At 40.6% G+C, this 27,414-nt stretch overlaps 1 protein-coding gene across 2 annotated transcripts; it reads left to right on the top strand.

Annotated features, from left to right (window-relative positions):
• The first annotated feature begins 5 nt into the window (after positions 1 to 5).
• Positions 6 to 26,724, top strand: tlcd2 (TLC domain containing 2). Of its 2 annotated transcripts, none has more exons than XM_084351761.1 (5): positions 6 to 32; positions 3,344 to 3,551; positions 3,976 to 4,058; positions 6,881 to 6,963; positions 23,360 to 26,724. In XM_084351761.1, exons 2-5 carry the CDS (start codon positions 3,373 to 3,375, stop codon positions 23,738 to 23,740), a joined length of 726 nt encoding a protein of 241 aa, XP_084207887.1. In that variant the 5' UTR covers positions 6 to 32; positions 3,344 to 3,372; the 3' UTR covers positions 23,741 to 26,724. The 2 variants fall into 2 exon arrangements, with proteins under 2 accessions (XP_084207887.1, XP_084207886.1); XM_084351760.1 differs by having other exon boundaries at positions 17 to 41.
• Positions 26,725 to 27,414: the final 690 nt, after the last annotated feature.

Raw genomic sequence — 27,414 nt, 5'->3', positions numbered from 1 at the left:
AGCAGAGGCGGTGCTGGAGAGGCGGGATGGAGGTTAGGCCAGTAAAGACAGCTGAGGATGAGTAACTGCAGTCAGAATTGATGATAGTTATAACCAACATAATTGTGATGCTGGTTTGGATTTGGAAAAGAGAAAATTCAGGAATTTAGTCGTGAAAGAGTCAAATGTGAGGGCTAGCTAGAGTGCCTTTGTTTCCATGGCGTTCCATTAACTAGCTAATTAAATAAGCTAGTTAGCCAGCTAGCTGTTAGGCTAACATGATTGCTTTTAAGCAGCTGTAACGCCAATTAATTATCTTTGTTTAACCTGCAAGCTCTTCAATGAATGCTCAAGTCAACTCACTTAAAAACAGTAACATGACGTTTTAGCAAGCCGTATGTTGAGTTAGATTTTAATCACAAGCGAAAGATCTTCATAGACTGATTTATTTTTATTTTTTTTCATGTATTTATTTTTTTTGCCGAAACAAATTTGATAAACTCTTTTCGATTCATGATTGGATAAAACGAATAAACAAACTGACTTTAAAGGGGCACTACTTAATTTTGGAGAAGAAATTCAAACTCAGATTTTTACAATATTAATAAATTAAATATGAAATTGTGTTGTCCTTTAAGGTCAGTTTGTTTATTCATTTTTTCAGTCATGAAAGTGAAGAGATTGTTAATTTAGTTTGTTAATCATCACATCAAGTTTTCAAGTTAGCTGGTTTTTGGCATGACAGCAACATATTCTTTAACTGGTTTAGACAAAGGCTGATTTAACAGCCAGGCAAACAGAAGAGGTTTTCCAATATCTAAAAATGAAATGTTTGAAAAGAGGAAGAAGGAAAAAAACTTTCCATGGATCAAATAAAAGAAAGTCAGAGATTGACTGTACAGAGATGCAAGCAATGTGCCTCTGACCCTTATTCATTAGACATGACATGAACTCTAAAAAATTGTTCCAGTGTTTTTGTGTGGTCATCCATTTGTTTGAATGCTCAGTAATAATAATGGCCCGAAAATGTTTCTACGGGTGTTTTAAGATAAGATATAATTAGCTTGATTAATTCTGAAGGAAATCTTTTGCCAGAGAAAAGTCAGAATTACAAACATTAAGAACACAAGAATGAAAAACAAAAACACACTTATAATAAAAAGTGTTAAAGGAGCAAATGCTGACATCTGTGCCAAAGAAAATAAAAATAAGAATAAGATACATTAAGGAAAATAAGTAAACTACAATAAAACAAATAGAAAAGGTAGCATATACATATAGTTTGCATATTGAGAAATAATTAAAGGGAATATTGCACATATTGATATTAATATGCCTGGGGCAGCATGAGGAAAAGAAATACCACAACACTCGCTCAGTTTTACATACAATACCAATGACCGGCCCACACTGAAGGGGGGCAGGGGGCTGTTTTAAACTCAATGTCACAATGCGACGTGGCCTTTAACCAGATGATGTCGCTGTGTCACAAATATTACAGCAGTCATTCATGTTCACGGTCATGAATGAGCTTGAATGAGAGCAGCGCCGTTTTCTTTCATTTCCACTTAAATGAAACGACGAGAGAAAAGTAAAATATTCATCTCGTTTCAAAGTCCAGTTACAATATCAAACACTAGTGCACAATGAATGCTGCGTCAGGTCAAAGTGCCATGCCATGTGTTACATAGTCGTTATTTACATGGCATATAAACTACTATTCCCATAAATCCACGGTGGTTTGTGAACCAATGAGATGCGATAGAAGCAGTGTTGCCTTCGAGTGCTCTTCGTAATTTGTATGTTTCTTGGTCAGAGAGGACTCACTTTGAAAAAATAATATGAGTATTCAAAAGACCATGTAGGTTGGATGTTTTTTTCAATAAATCAAATAGTAGTAGTAGTAGTAGTAGTAGTAGTAGTAAATAGTCAGTTCTTCTTCATCTGCAGGCAATGGCTACTGGCACCAAAAAACAGTCAATCTCCAGTCCATCTTTTTTTCACCATAATTAATTATCTCAGCAGCATCTTTTGACATTTTGGGGGGTAAAAGTTCCAGTACAATACCTGAAGTTCATTATCAACACCATAACAATGCTTTTTATTACCTTGCTTTGAGTAATACAATTTAGTTTTTCGACAAAACCCTCAAAAGTTAAATGTTGTGCAAATACACAGTAGATATAGATCATTTTCACAGCGGACATTTTGACTTGTCAAAGCAGGAAAAGCACAGGTGTGACCAATAAAGTTAACAATGGCTTTATTCTTCTAAGCGACCCAGTAAGCCAAGTCAGTGAGTGAGCATGCCCAAAACCAGAGCCGGGGAATGAGCTCACCTAAATGGAATGCAGCCGTCATTAATGTTAGAAATTCCACCTGCTTTTCCTGCTTTGACAAGTCAAAATGTCTGCTGTGAAAAGTGTCTATACGGTCATGTCAGTTTCATTTACATCACCCAGAATCACAAATTACACTTTGCCCTGAGTAGTTTTTAAGGAAAATGTGGCAAAAATGTTGATTCAAATGTAGAAAATCTCTCAGCCTTAGCGTCTGCACACAAAAGTCACTCTATTACATGAACTTATAAAATGTCAGTGTGGTTGGAAGTTGCTGTCCCTCAATGCAACATAGAGCAGCTCACATCTGGAAATAAAAGTAACCTTTGAAAAACATTTGCTTTCTCCCCGTCAAGTTTAACTGGCTAGCTTTTCAAAGTCAAACTTTGGTCGATTACAATCAACATGTCGTGTATATTTCTTTTTTTTAATTTCTGTTGATTTTTACACATTTTAAAGCATAATGTATGGTAGTAAAATGATACTAACGAGTCTGAGTGAAGTACTTCCGACAGCACTTGAAGGCAGCACAACACATGAAACGTGCTCTTGGCCGCGCCCCTTCATAGTAGGGCGGGGAGAAGCTGTTTTTGGTTTCTGTTGATGTCAAAAAGTTACACAAGCAAGGTTTTTACAACAGGACTGTTTCACAACTGTGAACGAGGCTTCACACCTCATCTCACACATCCACTGCTCCCGGCTGCACGTGTGGCCACAGAGCTGTCTCTGGACATTTTTTTTTTTTTAGTTTATATGACAGAAATCTCAAACATATCATCGTTGTTAGTGGAGATTAATTGATAGACCCGTGCACGCCTCCTCTCTCTGGACAATAACCATCTACACGAGCCTCTCTGAGTGGCGAGAAGCCGCAGATGATTGGGAGCACACCGGGATTTTAACGTGGTCGTGTCGGTCGTCGGGAACAAGTGGCACACATCCGTCTGCTCCTCTGCTTTTATAATCAGCATCTGCTTCTTCAACCATTATCATAATCACATCGTGGACACTTGTGCTCTGTGAAGTCTTCATCTGCTAAACAGATATTTCAGCGATGGAGTTGAGTTCAGTGATTTTGACGACTGGGAGCTCCGTCGGGTTTTTCAGACTTGTCAACGCTGGGGTGGGAAAACTCCCCATGCCTGAATCTGCCTGCAGGAATGCGTGGAAATGGAGGAATATCGCCACATCCTTCGTGCACAGCTTCATCACTGCGATATGGGCAGTGCTGTGGTAAGTTCAGCAACATGTTCAGTTTTATTTAGTTGTTCTTAAATCTGCATGTGATTTGAAATTATTGGTTGAGATCTGTTCAGAGAGCCGGGGTGGTTTCGTTCATGGATTCTGACTTTTGGCGCGTTTTTATTTAAATGGGCTTAAAAATACATGTTTATTTCAATTTCATGCTATTTGACTGAATTTTTGTAGTTTGTCTTTATCTAATTCATTGTTGACCAGTCATTATTTTTGCCCTGCTGCTTGGGAAGATCCTCTACCAGTATACATTGTGTTATTGGGAATACATTTAAATAGCTTCTTCTTTCATCATACAGGCTAACTGTATATGTGTAAAGTGTACTGGATTGATTGATTGACTTCCACAAACTGTAAAACACTTTTGTTTCTGAACTTCTTTTTTTTTTTTTTATCTTGTCAGCTTCTTCCTTCACCCACAGATGGCCGAAGATCTGATAGAAACTCACTCTGTGTTTTCTCATGCTTTGGTGTCGTTTTCTATCGGTGAGTAGCCTGTAAGCACTTCTACAGTGGTGAATTAAAAACTGAGTCCTTTTGGGAATGGGCAGGTGTTGGTGTTGGTGTTGGTGTTGGTGCTGGTGCGGAGGGGAGGACTGCGAGAGAGGGAGCGCACCCTTAGGTGCTCCCACTGTAAGGGGAAGTGGCATGATCCATCCCAGCTAGTCTCATTATCCTGCATGGTGTCAGCGCAGTTTCAGGTCAAAGCGTTTGTGTAGACCTTGTAAAAGATTTATTTCAACCAGCCTCGACTTAAAAAAAATGTTCTGAAGTTTAATGAGGTGGATGACAAACTTTTTGAAAATGATATGTGAATAAATCGTGCAGTGAACTGTATCTCCGACACTGTAAACTGAGCCTTTTTTCACATCAGTGCCTGAATGCTCAGCACTGTTTATATGTTTTAAATGCTCCAGCATTTGTTCATTGTTTCTACGATTCAGTTCACGCTTTATCATATTATCGTATTTTCCAGGGTCGATTGTTTTCTTATTGAAACATTCTCATTGTGTTCTCTATGAATGTATTGGAGATGGACATTACAGCCACTGGTTGTGTTTTACGATGTGTGTACTCTCCCACTCATTTGACTCTGATACTGTTAAACTTTAATGGCTTGACCTGTCAACTTGTCCTGTAGATATGTCCTGATATCAATGTAGGCTGCTGTGAATTTTACCATCTACTCTACTGTTAACCAAATTATAGGCTTGCGCAAATTAGATTTTGCTCAATTTCATTAAAATTTCCCAAACCCAAGTGCACATCCTACCCCACATTCTTAAAATAGCAACTCGCCTTGTTTTTACTGTTTCTCATTAATCTCTAAAGTATTACAGAGCAACTAGTGGCACGTGAGCCCTCTTAAATCCACACTTTTATTGGATCTGTGCCGGGTTGCAAGGGCTCCCCGAGGATTCCCAGGATGTCTTACATTCTTTCAGGAAGTCAGCTCTGGAGTACTGTCAGTGTGTGAAGATCAATGGGGGGCATTATTGTCAGTCCCTGGCACGAGGCGTAACCCTGTACAGTCATGTGACATCACCAAGACAGCAAGTGCGCAAAAAAGGCAGTTGATTTATGCGAGCGCTTCCCTCGAGCCCTCCCGCCAGAAATGTGGTGTGATTCTGAGGCCTCAGGAAGTGTAGTGAGGAGTTTTGTGCACCAGATTTGTGCGTTCAGCCCTCGCAGTAACGTGCCATAAACGATTCTCCAGTTGTTGAATGAAGACCTTGTCCAGTATCTAGAAAAATGTCTTTCAGAGAAACCCAACTGAGGGTAAAGATTTATGTGTAATACTGCTTTCATGTGCCTTTAATACTCTGAAGTTAGTTCCTTCTACCTGCGGCACTTCATGCACAAAATACATTAAAGGGCTCCAGGTTGCAACAATTTTGGTCACACATGTGCCTAGAAGTCTGTCATTAGGTGACTTAACATCTTCATTGGTTGCAGTGATGCGCCTGAAATGTAGCAGTTTCAAACTTATCAAACGATTCAGGTTATCACAATTTCTTGTGGCTTACAATTTAAATGAAGAAAATACATATTTTCACCTAATTGCTGTTTACAACCATTTACACAATGTGTTTACACAAAGAAATTAAATAAAAAATGTATTATTAGGTGCACCAGTGCAACCGTGTGAAAAGTGAGTATGAATCTGTATCTCTCAATGGGCACATTTGATTGATAAAGCTTAAAGAAGTACCCATTTTGCAAAGCAAGTCAAGTTTACACAGACAACAACAACAACAAAAAGCCTCACTAGTAAGATGTTTAAACGTCGCTGTGACTTGGCCAGTATCAGACTGAGCCAGGTGTCTTAATCAGATTTTTCATGCTTAACTGGGTCATTCCAACAGAGACGTGATGTTGGCCGCCTGAAACCCGCTTGTTTGACTAACTTGTTTAAGAAAGGAATTCCCCTCTAATGTAAACATACCAATGGATCTTACTCCTGAGGATCCTGAATGGAAAGTCAAGCATTATCTGACTCCTTTGTTCTCCGTGTGTACATTAGCTGTACAGAGCCAGGCATCACATATAGCAGAACATCCATTCCTTCTTTGTTCCACTTCTGTGTTTTGAATACAGATGTGTCTGTACGGACGCAGCCATTATAAAAACACAAAGACAAGATGAGAGAAGTCAGTTAATTGGCATTCTTATTTAACGAGTCACACGTTCAAATTGGCTGTTTATGGCAAAACTTGACCCAAACTTGACCTCTGGTGAAAACAAAAGCTGTTGTTGAAAAGACCACAAAAGCCACAATGTTTCTACCATCCATTGTCAGTGCTCTTATTGAACAACATGAACTGCCATGGAGACCAGATGATACCAATAAACCAATCAAATGCTTGATAGCAATCCTTGCAGCTGGTAGCTAGTACATTAGTTTATGGTGATACCAACCCACACATTTCACCACATCAACATGAGGGTCCCGGTGTCAAATTTACAACATAATGAGGTTAATTCCCGCCTCACTAAAGCCCTGGGCTCCCTCGCACCCCTTCGTCCGTCCCCATCCTCAACACTTCATTATTTTTCCAGCATTCTGAATAGCGGTCACCATGGATACAGCTGGTGGAGGGGAAGGGGTGGAGTTAGTGGATATGAATAGCCCCTCTCCAAGACACATCTTGGTTGCTGTCGTCATGGAAGCAGGGTCCCCCCCCGACACACTTGATACGCTCAAGGCTTCTATTGTCTAAAACGATCTGTTAAGTTTGGGCTAATTAATGAATTAACGACCCTACAGATGACATTAACGTTGGCTGAATGCTGTCTTATCCCCACAGGTTACTTCATCTATGATTTCTGTGACATGGTGTTCAACCAGAAGCTGAGTCAGTCCTGGGAGCTTCTCTTTCATCACTTGGTGGTAGGTCTTTCAATCATTACTGTTACAGTTGGAAATAAACCTGATATTGTCGCCTGAGATGTTTCATCTTAACCGTAACAGATAATAGAATATTTAACCTTTGCATCTACATGTATCTACCACACCCGATATACAGTAGTAACCGCACAAACAAATAATGAACAACAACCCCAACGCACCTGTCACAAGCACAGACATGGGCAAGACAAAATAATCGTCTTTCTTGTCTAGCCACAAAGCACAAGTGAGGGTGGAACAAAGAGACAATCAATCCAGTGTGACCAGTCCCCCCACCCCCCGCCAAGCATTCAACCTTCCGTCATGCCTTGAGAAAGTTGAACTCCACCCACCTTCCATCGTCTCTGCCTATCCACTTTAAAAAAACAACTGTTTCTAGCTGATTCCCCATCAGAGCGAGTCATCTTCCTGACATACTGACCCTCAGCACGCTGGCCTGATGGGAGATGTTTCCTGAGGGAAGAGCAGGTCAGATCAGTTAACCCTTCCCTCATTCCTGCTTTTAAACCCTATGGAAAATAAATAGGGAAATGCCCAGAAGTGGCAATAGAGAACTACATCCTGATTTTATGTTTTCTCTTTCTGACCTACATCCAAGACCGTGCTGATGTTGTGTAGTGCTTTCTGTTGCCAAGCTCTCGTCGTGTCATTCAAGTGTATCACTCACCTAACAGGAGCTGTTAATTTAATTATTTATTGGAAGTGGCAGGATCGGGGTGGATCTGTACTATACAGCAGCCATCATTTATGTGTTTGTTATGGTGCTAAAAGTATGTGAAAACATTTCTCTGCATAATTTAGAAGTCAGGTCAGTGAGGACGTGACAGCGTAGCGTAACATGATTTGACAAAGTATATTACATGATCTATTTAGAGAGTTTATCAAAGAAAAACATGCTTAAACTTGCCACATTGAGGATATAAATGGACAGATATACAGTGTTTATAAATAGAAACAAACAGTCACAGTCATATAGCTTCACTCTCTTTTTAAGAGTAACATCTTGGCATCTCAAGTGTACTGTGATACATATTTTTTCTGTACATTTAGCAACAAAACGGCTCTGAGGCGTCAATTCAAACCCCCTGTATGTGTCTCAACTAAACAAACTAAGCCCTTCACAGCAACATGGAGGCCAAGACTGTGCCAGGAAACTAGCAAACGTTTGTATGAATTCGCCCACATTTCTACTGGTTCTGGTAGTCTAATGGCTCTGTGAAAAGACACGGGCATAACAAACATATGGCGTAACAGACATTTTAGTGTAAGAAAATAATACAAAGTTAGAGAATAGTGAAAACTTCCAAGATTTCCTTTTTTTTTTTTGGTTGATCACTATTTCCATGAAGCTCAGTGGTTGCAGAGTGCTATACCCGAGGTCTGTATGATTGGGAAAGGGTACAATCTGCGTTCATTTCTGGATCAAATGCAGTAGTCACAGGTATTTATAAGGCTTCATTTTTGATCAGCAGTGATCGAATCAGGACACCCTTATTTTCTCCCCTTTCTCCGGAAGAAAGCTATGACGCGTGATGAAGCTCCAGTCATTGGTGCGTCAGTAGTTTTCCACCGGTCTCTGTTCAAGCAGAGCTCCAACATTGTTCAGTGCAATGTTGAGTTTGACGGAAATTGAAGTTAAAGATGAAAAAGACAAAACAAAACACAGTAACATGTTAACTGGTCTTTCTACACATGTGATGTTGAACATGAAATACGAGGCGAAAAAAAGACAAAGGCAAACTCATCTACTGGCAGTGGGAAAGGAGTGAATCATCTATTGTTAGCAGGTTTCCCCACGTTCGAAGAACCTGCATATACACGCTGATTTTGGCTTGAAAATTGCCCAAGAGTCATTTAGGATTAGTTGTGGGAACCAGCTCCAGCAGAACCCAGTTGTTGGTGTCAAAGGCCTTCAGATTCAGATTTCTGAAAGTCTTGTTTTTCTTTTCCTTCCTCTCCCTGGAAGCCTAGTGAATGGATGCTTTAGCTGGACCAGCTGGCCTCAGATTGTCACTAGAGTGTGGGAGGGACAGACTACTTCATTCACATGACTTTCTGTGTCTCTCAGCGAGCTTACTCTTTGTCTGTAATTACTTTGTTTTTCATTTTGTACCATAATCAAGACCGTCATTCATTCATTCTCTTCTGTAATTTTTGCTGTGCTTTTTTCTTGTTGTTTTAATGAAATGATTATAAATTAAATAGTTGTGTTAGAGTTTCATGAAGTGCTGAAAAGCAAGAGGAAGAAGTCAGGTCTTGATTCGCAAATGTCAGCACTGGTCATCTGAAGTCCAAGGTGTTTTCCCAGTGGGTGCAGCATTGAACTGAGCAGGTCCAGCTGGTCATACAGTCAGGAGCAGGAGGTTGATCTCTAGTTAATCCCCTCCTCATATTGGCAGCCCACTGATTCATCTTTCACTCCTGCCCATCATCCCTGTGTTTTACAATGTTAATGTACAATCTAGCTCTTCCTGTACACAAACTAAATATGTTGAGGAAGGGATGTGGTTGAAGAGACAAACCCCTTTGATGCAGATTGATATTAAAACGTGACATTGATTATTTAGTACAGTGCATCTACATGTCAGTAAGTGCTAACATTACTGTGTATATGAAGAAAGAAAGATATCGAAAAAGCCCACGTGAGTTTAATTGACATTCTCTGCACTCGCATTATAGATACCATGCTCTATGTAAAGCATTAACGTCTGACTGAGCAAACAAGGTGGTTGAGAGGACTGGAAAAATCTGGTCGGAACATATAGTGGGAGGTGTGAGTGGAAATTTACACTGACAACAATTAATGATAAAAACATATGCTAGGAGACGTAGACCATGAAACAACCCAGGCAAATGACTTTGTGGACCATTTGACTGAATGCTGTTTTATTGTAAAAGGGTGGAACAAGATTTGTTTATGGAATTATATAAAAACACTTCATATCTAAGGTTGTTATTTACATGATTGAGCCTTGGGATGACATCAGCATGACGGCTCCAAGCTTCAGGATTCAGAAAGTTGAAATCAGAGTTTATATCTACTTTGTATGTCACTTCCCTAACACATTTTGTACTGTCAAACCTATCTGTGTTTTTTATTGTCACATCTCACTTTTCTCCTCAGCTCTTATCCTCTGTTTTGACCCATACCTACTCCTTTAGTGTTAGCTCAGATGCAAATGAAATTATTTGTTCTTGGTGTCTTCATTTCTTTGATCTTCTGCAAGGGATTCCTTTTGTTGAAAACATAGTAAAACATCAGGAGGTGTAACGGGGTTTTGTTGATGCTGGTTGTCGTGGTCCGGGAGGAATAATAAAGTCAGACATTCCACGGAAAGTTTTTTTCCCCCCTTCTTATTGACTGAAGTGGAGATTACAGCTTCTTATTTCTGTCTGAGAATGGCCCAACCTCAGTCACTCACAGTTGATGAGATCCTGCCTTAACCTCGTGTTTCCTTTGGAAAACAGGAAGGCCTGATAGTTTTGCCATAAATAGGGTGCCTTCCTCTGAGGAGATAAAATATACATGTACCTCCTATATAAATTGTCTAAGAAACATAACGTGTATGGGCTTTTTCAAAGGTAATCATCAGTATGGAGCCTGTTTAGCATAGTGTTTGAGCTGTTCGATTGCCCATTGGTCTTGGAAATACTGAGCTTGTAGTTAAAAAATATGAGCCAGAAGAGAAGGATGCCAAGCAGAGGCAGAAGGATTTTTTTTTTCCATGAAGAAGGAAAGCATGTGAATAACAGTATCCGATGTTCTCTTTTGAGATGTTCATCAATAACACACATTGGAAAACCCCGGTGAATTAGTTTTGCTCATCTGCTCTCTTTTTGTCCCCTCACATGGGTTTGCAGTTTTGCAGCATATTTACCGTTTCCTTCCATAAATGTCGATCATCCCTTTCTCATCAGGCAGAATTCAATTATCTTCGTAGAGAAGGCCAAAGTCGACACTCCTCTTAAGCAAATCAGGGCAGCGCAGGTTAATTCGCCATTTGAGGATCCGTGCTGTTTCCAATCACATCTGCTCTTGCTTGTCTGCTTCACATCTACACATGTAGGCTCTTAAATATTCTATCTATATGCTACTTATATGGATTAGTCGTAACATTTCATCATCATTTATACTCCAATCAGTGTGGGGGAATACTTCACAAGTTGCTCCTACACACACAAATTAAGAAAATGATTTTGTAACTCCCTGGGGAAGTAATTCATTTCCCAATTGCCTTATGGTATTTCCAAATTTGCGATAATCAGCCCTCATGTTCATCATCAGTCATATTTCCTCAGGTTTGATGACATAATGGGTGTAGCACAACTTTAACCACCTTTGCTGGAGTAATATTAGTTGTTTTTTTAATCATTTTTATATTTCATGAAAAATAGTGAACGTAACATTTGGCAATCACAAATGCACAAAGAAGAGATAACTTGTAGACTACTCAGATGGCCCTAAACAGCATCTTACATAAGGTCACAGAAGATGTGAGAATTTTCTGTTTTTCCTCCCCACAGATTTGTTCAAGCTTGCTCCACCTGGATGACGAACTTGTGTAAACATACTCTGATCATTTAGAGATTTTAAGTGAGATTCAAATCTAGTTTGGTCAGTTTGGTGCGGCATATCCAATAACGTTCTTATTGTTTTCTAAAGCCGTCTAGCTGTTCTCACTAAGGATATATCCATTTGTGGTTAAAATGATTTTCCCTTATATTGTGCAGCAGCTGAAACCACAGTGTGAAGCTGCTACCATGCCAGCTAAAGACAATGTTAGTGAGTGATGAAGTCTGCATGTTAATACTAAACATAGGAGATTGAATTGTTGTTAGAAATATGGTTTTCTTTTACATGCACCTCCTTTTACTGGTGAATAGTGTACAGTATATATACAAGGAGTCCAGCTGATTGTCAGATGTAGTGAATCAACAGTACATGCATCTGTTTGTTTCCTTATAACCTGGAAATCATATTTAACATATTTTCACGTCACTTTTTTCCTCTTGAAGGGTTCGTCTTGTACCATGTCAGATATGAATGGAGCTGGTCTCAGTTTACAAGGCATGAAAATAGATATTTGTGGGAGGAGCGTGAAGCTGTCTCACAGAGCCAACAGGGAATGTCACTTTCGGAAGCAGGAAAATAATGTATTTGGTTGTTGGTCACCACATGTCACTGGAATGCCCCGTCTGCCGTGTATTTCTACATCTTCAACACTGCAGAACCTGATTATCCTGATCTGTTTCTTTCCTCCGATCTATGAGTTCTCTTTTCTTTCCCTCAGCTTCTCCTTCCGCTCTCTGCTGTATGTCTAAGGCCCATGGACAAGCAGCCTAATGTGACAGCAGTCAAATACAGAGTGGTTGTAATTCTGCGAGCCTCATATGGTTTGAAGTCTCCATTGTTGCTGAGGCTGTTTATACCAACATATCCGTAGCTCAGCTGATCATTCTCCTATGGATGTACTTCCTCCATTGGTTGATCTTGCATTGACAAGAATATTAAGAAGCATGTCGAGAGGGTTAATGTCACGTTTGGTGAATGATTTGTAATATACCCTCGTGTTGTCAGCCCCTTGCTAGTTTACAGCAGCAGTTGATTTAAAATGTATGGTATGTTTTTGTTTTTGCTAGCCATCCCACAGATGTATTTCCAGCCATCTGAAATCTGTGGGCTCTGCCACGCCTCCTTTTTTAAACCACAATTTGGTGTAACAAACCACATGGTGCGAGGTTTTAAAATCTCCAGTGTCAACATCACGTTTGCACACCATGAGCTGCTGGAAGCGCAGTCGTTTTTGCTGAAATTTTTGAAGGGGCGTACCGAGCGAGAAGGCCTTGAACAATACAACAATGCCACGCCACATCCTGAGGGTAAAGAGGACCAATCAGATGGCAAAGAGAGATGCATATCACAAAATAGAAAATGTGGTGGGTAAAGATTGTGATGTGTCTCAGCAGTCTCATCTTTTTGGCGGGGAATCCAGGAGGTCCCCCCCCCCCATTATGTGTCTATCCAGACAGGAGGACAGACATCTGGTCTCCACATGAACCTCAGGCTCCTTAGAGAGAGACACACTTCCTGAGAGGGCTTCTGCAAATGTGTGCACCCCCTCAAAACATTTCTGGGCTGCAGCTCCACTCCATATATCACACACGCTGCCTTGTTCGCAACCCCCCCATCCTTTTACGACTGCCAAACATCTCCCCCATCCCCCCCCCTCATCCACCTACTCTCTGCAACTTGTACCACCCCCTCACATGGCTACGAACCAATAAGAGCCTCGGCAACCTAGTAATGGTATATCTTGTTTTTGTGTTTTCCCTTATGGCATGACTGTCTGAAATTGAGGAATTTCCTTGACCGTTGCTTTTGTGTCAGAAACAGTTCAAACTCATCTAATGCGAAGGCAGCAAACAATGCAGCTTCTTGTCTCTTTATCACCCATAGAAATGCTTCTGTGTGGCACTGAAAAGCCGTCACTGTGGTCTATTAGAAGCTTCTTTCACAACTTGTGTGTATGATTTGTCTCCATAAGTCAGGTAGATATTAGCTGACATGATGTAATTACACAGCATTAAAGTATAATTTGAGATAATAGAGTAGCATGTCTGAGTTTGTCCATTACCATGTGCATCTGAAATTTAAGAGAAAGCTTGCGCAATGCATGTCATTCAATCTACAAAGTATTGGGAAATAGTTCTTGGAATAACTTAATACGTTATGACCATAAAGACAGAAGAGAAAGCTATTTGCGCTGGTGGATCTTAGATCTTTTTTGGATGGTAAAAAAGTGAGAACACGTGTGGCAAAACGGACATCACGGTGCCTATCAAGGCTTGATTGGGCAATTCAAGTTATCAGTGTGAAGTGGAGTCAAGCTGTGCAGGTGCTATCCATCCTGAAGAGATCCAGGCCAGTGTGAAGAAGCTTTATATTATACTGTCTTTAGCTGGAAGCTAAACAGCAGAAAAGAGCAGTTGTGTTACACACACACAACATACACACACGTGCAATGCTTTCCAAAGAGGCTGGTGGCTGGAAAAGTAGAGCGTGCTCAAAAAGGAGGAGGACTTTGCCCACAGTTTGTGTAACAACCAGGAATGCTGTTTGTAGAGGCATCCATCCATCAGCAGGTTTAAAAAGCGTAGGGAGTTGACACTTCATAAGCTACTTGTCAGTGCTGAAATGCAGGGTGGGGCAAAGTAGGAGGTGTGCATTTGTTTGTCCTGAGTGACACACCTAAAGGTCTCGCACCAAAGCATGAAAAAGCTGGAGAACGAACCTGGCTGAGATCCAGCTGCTGTGGGAATACCAGAGTACTTGCGTATGATTCCAAAAGCAGCGTGGGTGGGTGTGCAAGCATGTGAGAGTACAGCGTAGGAACAACCTCACATTGAACATTTGTAGTAAATGGAGTAAACCATTTCAGTGCCTTTTATTGAGATGTTTCCACAGCAAACCTGAGATGTCTCCAGTAATTGCAAAGGGGTTTCTTTTGTTTGTTTCTCACGTCTAGTCTGACTCACTGGATGTATATGTCTGCCATTGGCAGACTATTTCAGATGCCTTCTCCTCCCTTCTGCTATATGTGTATTACCTTTTTCAAAGGTATATGAGGCAACGACCTCCAAGCTGGCAACCTACACACTGAAAATGGCAATCTACCCTAATGTTAACATGGTCCCTAACAATTTGAACATAAACAAGATAACACTTGGTACCTTTCCTTTTGCTGGGATTTGGCCATTTTAATGCAGGGGCTCTGACATTGCATCCTGGGCTTAGCGCCGCCGAAAACAATTATGATTGGTTAAAGGAATAAAAACAAACCAGAGCATTTTTTCCCTACACCAGAATGAGAATTGGTGCAACCAGACCTTTTTCCGGAACTGACACAACTATATTTTTGTACTGTATCATATAATTGCTGAAAACATTAATTCCACTCTCGTATCGAGGTGATACATATGTGGCTGGATCCAAAAACTGGTTGCACAAACTCAGGAAACAGAGGAAAACAGTTAGCCTAACCTTTTCCTGAGGTATGAACATCTGTTAACGAGCGCCTCTAAAGTTAATGATAATATCTCATTGTTTAATCTTCACTGTAAAAACAACATGTTGTGATATTACAGGGTGGTTATTATGAAGGCTGTTTTCCTTTGCTTCAATTTTTTCTGCTCAACAAAGTAACTGGCTGCTGGCAATGGTTTCCTATTTGCCGCACAGAGTGTTTCTCCCAAAATGCCAAACTATTTTTATAAGAATGTGTATTTAATACTCAAATTTCAAAGCAAAATTATGCTGCAATATGAAGACGGCTTTTTAAAAATGTATTAAGAAATGTGTGTGTTTTTTCAGCTTTTCTCTGCAGTCACAGATAAACAAGTAAAACATTGCATTATCAGATCACACTGCTGAAAGTGTTGCAGCTAGTGAAGAATCAGGAATATCATCAGATCTCAAGAGCTTTCTGGTGCTTCCTGATCCTAATGAGAGTTAAGATGCATGGGGAAAGCCATCATTGGCTTTTATCTTTCCTTGGGCACTCGGGGAATTGAGGTAATGGCTGAGACGTACAGTACACTCTGGTGCAACTCAAACCACTGCTCCTCCCTTCACACCCAGTGCCTGAATACCTCGAGCGACCACGAATTCACCCAAACACACCTTCTAATAGTCATAGAGCCACGCCCTGATGTCTCATGTGAGGACTCATCCTTTCAGCCTGTATTTGACGAAGCACACATACGTCTAAAAATGAATACCCACACAGCACAACCAATCATATTTGCCCTAACTAATTGGTTTAGAGCACGTCCGGGGAATGACTGACCAGATGTTTGTGTCAGCGAGGCGCTGAAGTGCCCGGCTGTGCTGCTGTCAGCTGACTGTTAACGAATGTCGCATGATGATGGTTGTGACCACCATCCCCCAGTTGTGTGTGTGTGTGTGTGTGTGTGTGTGTGTGTGTGTGTGTGTGTGTGTGTGTGTGTGTGTGTGTGTGTGTGTGTGTGTGTGTGTGTGTGTGTGTGTGTGTGTGTGTGTGTGTCTTTTAAACTTTGAACTGTGTGTGTATGTGATCGTTATGGTGTCATGTTTCAGGCTACACCATTTTCTCCAAGAGACCTGGAGCTTTTGTTTCGTCCTCCCACCTGCTCATCACCCCACTGTTGTTCTGCCTATGACCAGATGGTTAACACCTCTCTTGCTGTTAGTTTGCTCTCCATCAGCGTCACTCCGTCATTTCCTATCTCTTTGTGACCTGTATTAAGGAATGCAATGTCTGAATCAGTTGTCATTTACCAGACTTTACCTTGCCTGCTCCCTCGTACAAACTCGGTATAATATCCAAAAGAGCATCATTCAGTATCCCCTGTTTGTAATTGGTCTGCCGTCGCACAACATTATCAATGTGCAGACAAGCAGAGGGAGCATGTGACAGTCAACATGTTTGAAGTCTGATTTCATGCATAATGTCCCCCAATTTATGGATGAATTGGAAGTTCAACTCAGTTTGTTCATCTTTTCGAAAATTCCAAGGTAACATTCATGGTGTGTTGTGGCTCATCGCACTTGGAAGGCCTAACTCTCATGGAAAAAAGCGAGAATTCATTATTTCTTAGATACATTATTGCTGTTAGATGAAGAAAGCTCTGAGGTAGGGTTAAATGGATAGAATAAAATTTTAAAAAACAATTAAATTACACTGTCTTAGTATCCAGTCTTGGACAGACTTTTCCTAGATGCCATATCTTTCTACATTTGATGAAGCAACAATGTACGCACTACACTGTCGTCCTTGTAAACAGTTTTAACTTTTTTAATTTTAACAGTAGTTTAAATACCAAAATAACAATTTTCAGCACTTTTATTGAGAAAATGGGTTAACTGTTGCAACGATTAAGTGATGCTAAGACATAATTATGTTTAAGTAGAGTTGAAGTATAATTAGCTTAAACTATACTTTTTATATGTATTTGTTTACTTTTTTTAATTAAATCAAACCAGATTAAAGAGGGGTGGCTGCATTTGCAGGTTTATGGTAGTCGCACCTCTTTATTCCACTTCAAGAACTGGTTAAGACCTGAATACTTTGGTGGAATGGGCTGACAGACGGTATTTTCCACATGTCAGATTGCTGATGGAGACATATCTTAAATGTTTGTGGTTTGCTTTTTCTAATGCTTCAATTACTTCAGAAAAGCTGCTGCTGACATTGTTGTTTTTTTTCTTAGTGGTAACATGTTTGGAGTACATTTAATCCTCACCTAGTATGGGTGTGTGTGCTGGTATGAGCATCTGTGTCTCGCTTGTGTGCAGTTAATGAAAGAGCTTTCTCAAACAGGTGTGTTTGTGGTTAGAGGGGTTGCTGGCTTCTGAAGCGCTCCTGTTTCACACCTGTTGATATTAAACCCACCACCCAGCACATCTCCTATCACCCTGACAACTTTGACCCCCGCTGCTCTGAGACCCAAGAGAGACAGCATGTTTTTATAATGGAGGTTGCTTATGTATGTGTTTTTATATTACGAGAAAAACTCTCCAATACACACACACAAACTGGTATAGACTGTCAAGCTGTGAGGTTAATGACCTCCCTTGCCACCCTTTGTCTTTTTTTGGTCACATGGTTTCATTATCATTCAGCTCACAGGTTGTCTATCGTAACAAACGTGCTGTGCTGGTACAGAACTTGAAATTCTCCTCTGAGCGAGCCAGCTAGCAGGTTTCTTAGCTGTAGGCAGGGAAACTGGTTTGACACGGAAATCTTTAATTACCTTTGTGTTTGCCCTGAGTATCCTAACAAAAATGTCTGACAAGAAGAAGAGACAAGCCAAGTTTAATTTACAAAACTATAAGCATGGGATGTGAACGTCTACTGCATCAGCAGTGTAAGAAGTGTACGGATGTGTTGGAAATGTGTGTGTGGATGTTGAAGTCAAATGTCAAACAAACTAAAACCTGCCACTGTTGAGCCCTGAGGTGAAGGAAGGAGACTGAAAGCAGGGAGGGGTAACGGGTGCGATCACATCAGGCTTATGACCCTCCGCTTTGACTGCAGACTCCTGTAAGTCCTGCTGGCAGAGGGAGGGAGATAACACTCACTAACATTCAAACCATCTCCAGCCCTGTACTACACTGTCTATTAGAGAACTATTCTTGGCCTGTACTCCGTCCATATTGGTTCATGAGTGAAGCATGTTAGCCGTCATGAACACATTGCTGAGAGGTCATTTAAAACTGGAATTATACTCCTGCAATGCACAGAAGTTGTATGTTTGTGAGAAATACAAAAATACCCCAAAAAAAAAACATGCAAACGTCTATGAACTGTCTTGTGCTTGTTGGGTATGTGCAGCCTGGATAGGCATATTTCAACTTTACTACGCTGTTCACTGATCAGCTCTTCGGATCTCATGACCAATTTCCCCTTAAATCTTTGATTTTATGTTCAGATGGAAAAGAGACGGTAGAGCAATGCCACGTAGAAGCAAGTTTTTCAACAAATGAAAAAGCAGAAGCCATTTTGATGTATAGAAAACATAGATAACATTTCAGCCACTCGTACAATGCACATGCACATTCATTAAATACAGTTTTTATAACCTTTTGTCCTTGTACTACTACATCATTCACACATAGATAACAAAAGGCACAGAAGATGTATGTTTGGCTGTTACCATGACATTGTAAGCAGCCATTTTGAATCTCAAGTGTTACCTTTCTTTACAATCATTTTTATCAGCTCCATCTTCACCTGGGTTTCCTGTCAGCTTGCCTTCTGAATAATGATTGCCATAGTAACTTAAACCAATAGCAGAAACGTTTATCAATATCTGCCATCTTGATGCAAACGTATTTATCATGAGAAGTTTGCTCTACTTTTTGGTTGACCTGAGGTGAGAGTGGTTGTTCCTTTGTGTTGTTTTTTCACCACTGTTTACTGTACACGCTTTCCGTTTTTCACCCAGTGTCTCCCCCCTGAACGTGGGACGTGAAAGTCCCTCACCAGGGTGGAGAGAATGTCTAATTGAGCCCACAGGGAGAAAATGCAGGGAACAAACACCCTCACCGTCTTGTTTTTCAGCCCTTTGCTCGGATTTTATGCGGGTGCCCATAACAGTAGGTTAATGTACATCAATGCAGTCCAAAGGTTAAATACTCGTAACACTCATTTGTCTTCCCCTGTCCCAGATTAACGTAAGTCCCACCCACCTCAGTCCCCATACCATGAATGCTCATGAATGTAGGATGTTGAACTTTATTATTTTTATTAACTAAGATCAGATTGAATGTATTTGCAGTAGTAACACCTCTGCATCTGTATTAAATCCTGCTCATCCATGTGTGATGTGAAAGATGTCTCACACGTGTTGATGTCTGTTTTTTTACAGTTTCTAGTTGGACTGTAGTGCGTTGCTGTATGTGAAAGCCAAGCTTCAGCAGAGCTTATTGAGACAAATCCAGCTATTGCTGCGTCATTGTGATCATCTGATGGATCCAGGGTCTGTTGGGGGGGATTACTGTGATTCCCTCTCAGCTCAGGGTGCTGACAACTGTAAAGGGTGTGTGGGTGTTGGCCCCCTGTCCTTGTAACAGAGGAGTAACAGAGGCCCCATCTATGCTCACAGAGAGAGCAATGAGGATAGGTTTTGGCCAGCTGCTGGTATCTGGTTGGCTGTTGAGCCCCATGGGGTCATTGTCACCTGATGATGACCTGATATGGTGAGATCAGTGGGTCACGGTCATCACCTCTCTGGACTGAGAGGCTGCACACATTGTGGCTCTTTTGTCCATGTTGTCCAACCTACTTTTACTGTTGGGAGCTTTGAAAAGGTGAAGTATCAGCGAAGGTGTTCCTGACATATGGCTCCAACTTTATTGCATGTTATATAGCATTGTTGTGGCTCTGTGAGCCGTGTGCTTATCAGTGTCTATAGAAAGATCAGGTAAGAAGTGACTGTCATTGGCTGCCAGAGCATGTCAGAGCGCCATAAAAGAGAAGACTACCACCATAAAACTAGACACACATGCAGGAGGAAGGAAACCTGAGGTATCCTGATTATAAAAGAAAAAGAAGTATCTCCATGTAATGTCTCGGTGTAATGGTGTTTGATATGATTCCTAGTTTACAACATGATGAAATAACACTCGGCCTTTGTTACTCAACTTGTCTTCGGCGCCATAGTGTTGTATAAGGGTATGTTTTGACCTTCCCAGCCCCATGTTCTGTTGTGTTTTATCTTCCCAGATCAGATTAGACTGCAGATTAGCCTCTCTAAAGACCCCTGGTTGATGTGGTTGAATCTGGCCCTGGTGTGTGTGTGTGTGTGTGTGTGTGTGTGTGTGTGTGTGTGTGTGTGTGTGTGTGTGTGTGTGTGTGTGTGTGTGTGTGTGTGTGTGTGTGTGTGTGTGTGTGTGTGTGTGTGTGTGTGTGTGTGTGTGTGTGTGTGTGTGTGTGGGTACTTACACAGGTTAATCAGAGTGTATGGTCTTGTTTTTGAGTGATCAGGGTAATGGATAAGGGTCGTAAGAGTTGTTGGCATCTTTGCTCTTGCTTTGCTTTAAACCAACATGGATGAGTGTTTTATGACACGCACACCACAACTTCACGTGTTCATTTTTCTAGTTGATGTGGCTGTAAACTGAGGGCAGCGAGTGCAAGTACATGTTCTCCACCATATATCTGTCTGCTCTCGTCTCTGTTGGATTGATATTCAGTGTGAGATGGTGTGTGTTTTTGTGTTTGCGTGTAAAGAATTGCATCTGTCTCGTAGTCGATATAGTGTATCACACATATATTCATGGTTACTTTTTCCAGTGAGTTGGTAAATTTAGCCTGATGTGAAATGTAACGCATGGCCAAATTATAAGAATATATATCCTCCATCCTTGTCTTATGTTGTTTGGTGTTGTACTTCAGCTGTGTCATATCACATCTGTCACAGCTCTGATGATTTGAGAACTGACAACGGAGCATAACTGTTCTTTAACATGACGGTATTTTATATTTTGTCCCAAACAAAATGTTTTTGGAAAAGCAATTCTGATTCTGATATTTTTGCCATTTTCTGTGACACTTGAGTTGAAGAACAAACGTGATGACATTTGCTTACCAATCCAATAAATATATTGACTGGAATGACATAGGACAATGTCAACGCACGACAAACACTGCGGTGTCATCTCACATATCTGTAAGTGTGTCACTTTGTTTCGTACTGAAAAGCCCTGTGCCCTGTTGACATAACTGCTGCCTAGACACGCTGACTTTGGTGAGTCGGTCTGTTTGTGTTGCTAAATACGGTGCTTTCACTGTCGTCATTGGGGTTGTCCACCGACATTGTTTGGTAACACTGTCATTATAATGTGACTACAGGTGAAGGCTTTGATTTGAGCTGATTAGTCGGGGTGTGTGTGTGAGTCAGAAACTCAAATCACTGTTTTCATTTTGCGACTATGGAATCTACAGTGAACTAATATTTTTTTGTCAACGTGGCCAGAGGTCATGATGAAAATGTGGACAACAAATTGCCAGATTCCCATTAATGTCAAAGCTTCCCCTTGACTAACGCTTTAGTCCATGACAGGAGCTGTTGAAAGTGAATGGCCAGACATTCATCTGCTGTGACATGGAGCATGTGTTGGATCCATGCCACCCCAAACCATTTTGATTACATCTAGTGAAGAACACCCTTTGAACGTTGAACCTTTATTTTGTCAAGGACACATCCGTTACAATGGATACATAACATAATGACCAGTTAGTGTGCTGCTGACTTTCCACATGCCCGGTTGCCTAATCCACGACAGCACGCCGCATGACTGTTTGTTTGCTGCATTAGAGAAGGCATCCTGTGACCTCACACGACACGAACACAAGATGCTTCTCTAACTGAGACCCGACTGATGGGAAATGCCAATCTCTCACTCCACAGTGTATCCCATGACCTGTACTAACTAACCAAAGACTGGACTGCTCTCTCACTATCTGCCCTTCGCTGCCACCGTGCACTCTTGATTTATAAACATGGCAGCTTTTGTGGTCACAAAAGTACAGTGTGTCTGAACACAGTTTGTCCTCCAGCTACACTTTTGAGTGTGCTCTGAGTGTGAATGAAGCTGGTGAATGTGGTGGTGTGGGTGGGTGCCAGCTCATGTGGAGAGCTGGCTGAACAGCCTGTTTTGGTATAAACACATTTCTGTCATCCACATTTTACACCTGCAACACAGCTGCAGTGAATGTGTTGGACAGCAGCGTTCGCTTCTGTCACAACATATAAGATACTGTATGTAATGCTTTCCCCTGACACTTCAGTGTCATGTCAGCGGACGGTTTCGTGGAGCTGCTGTTTGTCAGACAGGTTGTGAGTGGTGTTGCTGCCATCTTGTGGAGGTTTTCTGTTCGTTATCAAACAGACTTTCATAAGCACTACTCAGCAGAAATGTATCATGGGAGCATTGACCTTCCACATGGTCATTAAGTAACATGCTGCCAGACATAAAAAAAAAAAAGCGGTCAAACATCAGCACTGTAAGGGAGTGGAGATGAATATGATCTAATAGATTATTCATGATTTCCTTTTAGGATTTTGTTTGGCAACTGCTTTAACTGAATTTAAATTAGATTTTAAAGTGAATTTTTAGGGGTGCATACTATTGTGTCAGCTAATATTTACTATCATTTGTCCTTTTGTCAAATTGGGAAGTACCATGGTCCTTAAAAACATATCTGAAGATAGGCATGTCTTCATGCTTAAACTGTTGCAAAATATTAGTTCATATTTGTCAGCTTGGAAACAGCTCATCATAGTGTCCCAACATTTTATTGAGGGATGATTGTGAAATTCTTGGTGTTGTTGTTGTTTCCCTTTTGTGTTTGGGAAACAAACTAATCTTAATTTAATAAAGAAATAATTTAACTCTTTATCTTTTTAATTCCCTCGATACTGATAATCAGCCGATGATATAAATTTCCTAATATGGGCCGATAATTTGTCCTTTTTCCAGATAAACTGCATCTCTAATACTCATATCATGTTGTAAGTATAATGATTGGCAGGGATGTCACAAACCAGTAACTCATGAATCTGCCAGCACAAAATGATGTGACACAACAGCTAAACACTGGCTGCTGCCATCAGGGAATATTATCTTATTACTGATAGGACGATAACAGTCAGCAGGATATCAGCTGATACTGATGTTCGACAGAAAAATCAGTGCATCTCTAATTTTATTGTGGTATTGGTGGTGACTTAACTTATCTCTGTACTAAGCTCAATCTTCATTATGTGTTAACCATGCTGCACACTACATCCATTGTAACTTTCTCGCCTTCTCTCTCACTGTCTCCCTCTGTAGGTGATCACCTGTTTCGGCCTCTCCGTGCTGTCTTGCCACTACGTGGGCTTTGCCGTGGTGGCCCTGTTGGTGGAGATAAACTCTGTGTTCCTCCACCTCAGGCAGATGCTGCGTATGGCCAGCATCGCCAAAGGCACGCTGTACCGGGTCAACAGCATGATCAACCTGGGCACATACGTGGTGTTCCGCATCAACACGCTGGCCTGGATGACCCGCTGGCTCGTGCTCAACAGGGACAAGGTGCCCCTCCTGGCCTACACGCTGGGCAGCGTGGGCATGGCCATCATGACGGCCATGAATATCGTCCTGTTTTATCGGCTACTCAGGAGCGACTTTTTGAAGAGCAGCACCCGGGAGACCAAGAAAGAGAAAGAGATGTAGAGAGGAGGGGAGGAGGGTACACAAGAAGGATTATACTCATAAACACGATCATTACTGTATGTTAACACCCTGTGGCTGAGATTTGGTACCATTTTGCTTGAATGTAACATACTCAAAGCTCGGAGATGGAGGGATCTTTCTTTCTCTCATACTGTACAGACAGGTAAATGTATACAAGCTGTAATCAAACGGCTTTTCTTCAAAACACATCACACACAGCTGGTATGCTTAAAGCTACATACAGATGTAGTGTTTAGGCTTCTGTACGTGTGGGGTGCAGTCATCCTTAAGTACCATTAGTGCCTCACTAATGGTAGATGGAGGGTTCTTCATATGAGCAACACAAGGCCTTTTAAAACGACACCAAACGCCTTATTTTCCCACAGTCTGTTAAATCTGAGCTAAATCTGTTATAAAATGTAGCTTGTGGTAAGTGAAGACACACCCACCAACAACACTCCTGTATATTTCTATGAAAACATACAAAATAAGTACAAAATATTATATCAGAAGAAAAACTTTTTGTTCAGATATATTATATACAAACTATACTGTTGTGGGGTTTTTTAAATAACGTTTATTTCCCCAATTAAATGAGATTGGAGTCCAAACCCTCTTGTCGTTAAACGCTAGCGCTGCAGAGGTGAATATATCTTTTTTTTCCTACCAAATCTCCTCAACTAAAAACCGCCTGCTACCTCAGAAAGCTTGTAACAATTCTTTACCTCTCTCTAACACAAGCTTTGCTGTCAGTGTTTGGCAGGTTATTTTGTTATTAGAGAAGAAAAAAATAAAGGAAAAAAACTATATTTAAAGATTATAGAGGAAGGATATCCAGTAACTGGACTGATTGAGAGAATATGGTAATATAGTGATGAATAAATGCTAAATAATTTGTGGCATTAAAATAGAACAGATTTTACTTTTCTGTTGCCATTTTATGCTTGGCCAAATTGTATTAAAACATGAAAGCATGAGTAAATCAGCGGTAAATCAGTCATATCATTCAGTATGAATATGTAACCCTAATCCTTTAAACTGCTTACACTGTACTGTCCACCAACCAGGGTGTTGTGTTAGTAGATCTTTGAGCAACAAAAAATCAAGTAGATTCTGACTCAATCAATTTCTGAAGTCCCATCAGCCATCACCAATGACATCAATTTCCAGTAGCTCAGCTGGCTGCTGTATTTGTGAGCACACTTGAAACCTGTACAATGTCAGGAAAACAAAACAAGCTCAACGATAGCAGATATTGCTGCAGTGCCATGATTGTTTTCATGGCTTTTTTTTGTATTCCTTTGATTGTCCTCGTTGTCGTATAGTAGTCTGCGGTAGAAGCTTTCAGACAGGCAGAAGTTGTTGTTGTTCTTGTGGCCTTTAGAGGGCAGCGCACTCCTCAACATTACCTCAGTGATCTCAATACAGACAATAACACCAGAGATGTCTTTTATAGCTCTGTGCGTTCGATTTGAAGTCGCCAATGAGCGCAGACGGATACAGAGTTAATCCCTGAGGTCGGTGCTGGAACAACCAGGTCTGAGATCTGTGAATACAACAAACTGTTATTACACACGGCTGCTACGAGGCTGCCTACTCTAACTGCTCGCATCATAGCATTACAGTCCTCACATGGCATGGAAATATCTGATGCCATTCATGTTTTTTCTTATTGCTTTTTTTTTGTGTGTATATTCATTCTTTGGGGCGTTAAATTGTGTATATTTGTAATTTATTTGTGCTAAAACGAAGTTGTGGATTAAAGATGAAATGAACACAATGTTCAATGAATTTCCCTGTTGTGAAACAGTTGATTATAGTGAAGCTGATATGATCGTTGAAGTCATGTTGTTTTGTGGCATTGTGCCGCTTTGGTTCTTTATTTCTTTTGTTTGTTTCCCCAACTAATATTCCCATCACCCAGTGTCTATAATGGCAAGCTTGTAGTCATTTCAGCTTGAAAGTGTTCATGTTCAAGCCCTAAAACAAGACTGTCCAAGCATATTACAAACACAGCCACATATTAAGTGAACAGACATGAACACACTCTACTTGCTTGGAGTTGGAGGGAAACATCAGATACAACTTGTCAACTTATAATCTGCTGTTAGCACTTAACCACAGTCCACAAATTTGACTCTTGTCCTCATTGAAGTCAAGACATCGCTGCACTAAAGAAAGGGCACTGTTTGGGGGAAGGCGTTAAAGTTTGGATTATTATCGTTGTGGCTGATTCCCAGATGCCTTTTTGAAAGATCAAGATAAACTCCCCTTTTGAATTCGTATTACGAATGTGAATGTGCATTATTTGTTGTTGGGTATTTTTTCGATTCTTCAGATTTGTAGGGCAGCTTAACTTTGTGGTCGTAGTGAAGACAAACTGGTGACAATTGAAGTTCTTTCTAACAACCAGGTTTAAATTTGTGAATGTGTTGTATAAGGCTGTTATTGGAATTATATTGTAATGTAATGGTACCAGATTTGTTCATTATGTTGCTGTGTGCTTTTACGAATCGTGATAAAACATCGAGATGCCTCCTCGTAACAACGTCGAGGAGCCTTTAGCCAAAAACAAGCTTCCGTTCTGCTCTCCACACACTTGCCTTTTTTGTTCATTTATAGATTTCTGTTTTTGTTCTGGTGATTGGTGAAATATTGTCCACCGGTAATTATTAAAAACATTAATTCATAACAGCAGTAAAGACTATTGACACTGTGCAGCTTGACTTATAAACCCTCCATTAAGGCGAAAAACATGCAGTACTGAAGCCACCGAGACCAGCTGAGGCTGAGAGAGCAACATCATCTGTTTTCTCATCAAATTCGTCATGTTCCACATAATTTTGTCTTAAAACGTAAATATATAAATATATGTTTTATTTTTACATGTTTTGACAGATTGTTTTGTAATTGAGACACCAATTTATATGTTTATATGATAACAATATTTGTTTAATGTACAAAATAAAGATCAAAAGATTAAATGTTGCGTTTTCAGTTTTTAATCCAGTACATTTGTCTGACAGCTGTCGTTACTGTCGTTGCTAAAGTACTCGGGTCAAGTAGGTCAAGGTTTAGTCACAATACTTATGAATGCTACATTTGCTAAGTACAGCTTTGAGGTACTTTTACTTTGATTATTTGCTACTTTTATATTACTACTATAACACTACTTTATACTTCAACTTCACTACATTTTTAAGGCAAATATTAGTGCTTTTATGTCATTACATTTATTTTTGATATCTTTAGTTACTAGTTGTCCCGTTGAAGATTGCAGGCTGCATCAGAGCCAAAGGATCTACTCATCACTACTTTTGGTACATGGATACCTTACCTGTGCAGCCAGCAGGATTGTTTAACCACTAATTTAATATTTTCAATGTGGCCCTGAGATGTCCACGCACATCAATTTAAGAAAACACAAATATAGGCTTTTCCCACTGTGCAGAGCCCAGAACCTTTTCAGACTGAGAACGCGTTTACACTGGCACAATCCTGCAGACAGTAATATTGTAAGGTACTATATTGCTTTAAAATGAAGGTAGCGTGTAATATGTAAAATATTGCATTTTGAAAGTAACTTGGAATTGAACAACAGTGGACCTCATGACGTCCCCCTCGAGGTCCGCGGGCCGCAGGTTGAGAGCCCCCTCATGACCCCGGGCCTGTCT

Source organism: Pagrus pagrus (assembly GCF_965226575.1).
Source record: "Pagrus pagrus genome assembly, chromosome: 4".
NCBI lineage: Eukaryota > Metazoa > Chordata > Actinopteri > Spariformes > Sparidae > Pagrus > Pagrus pagrus.
Note: the sequence above shows the minus strand (reverse complement) of the source record. Positions and strands in the feature narration are given on the sequence as shown.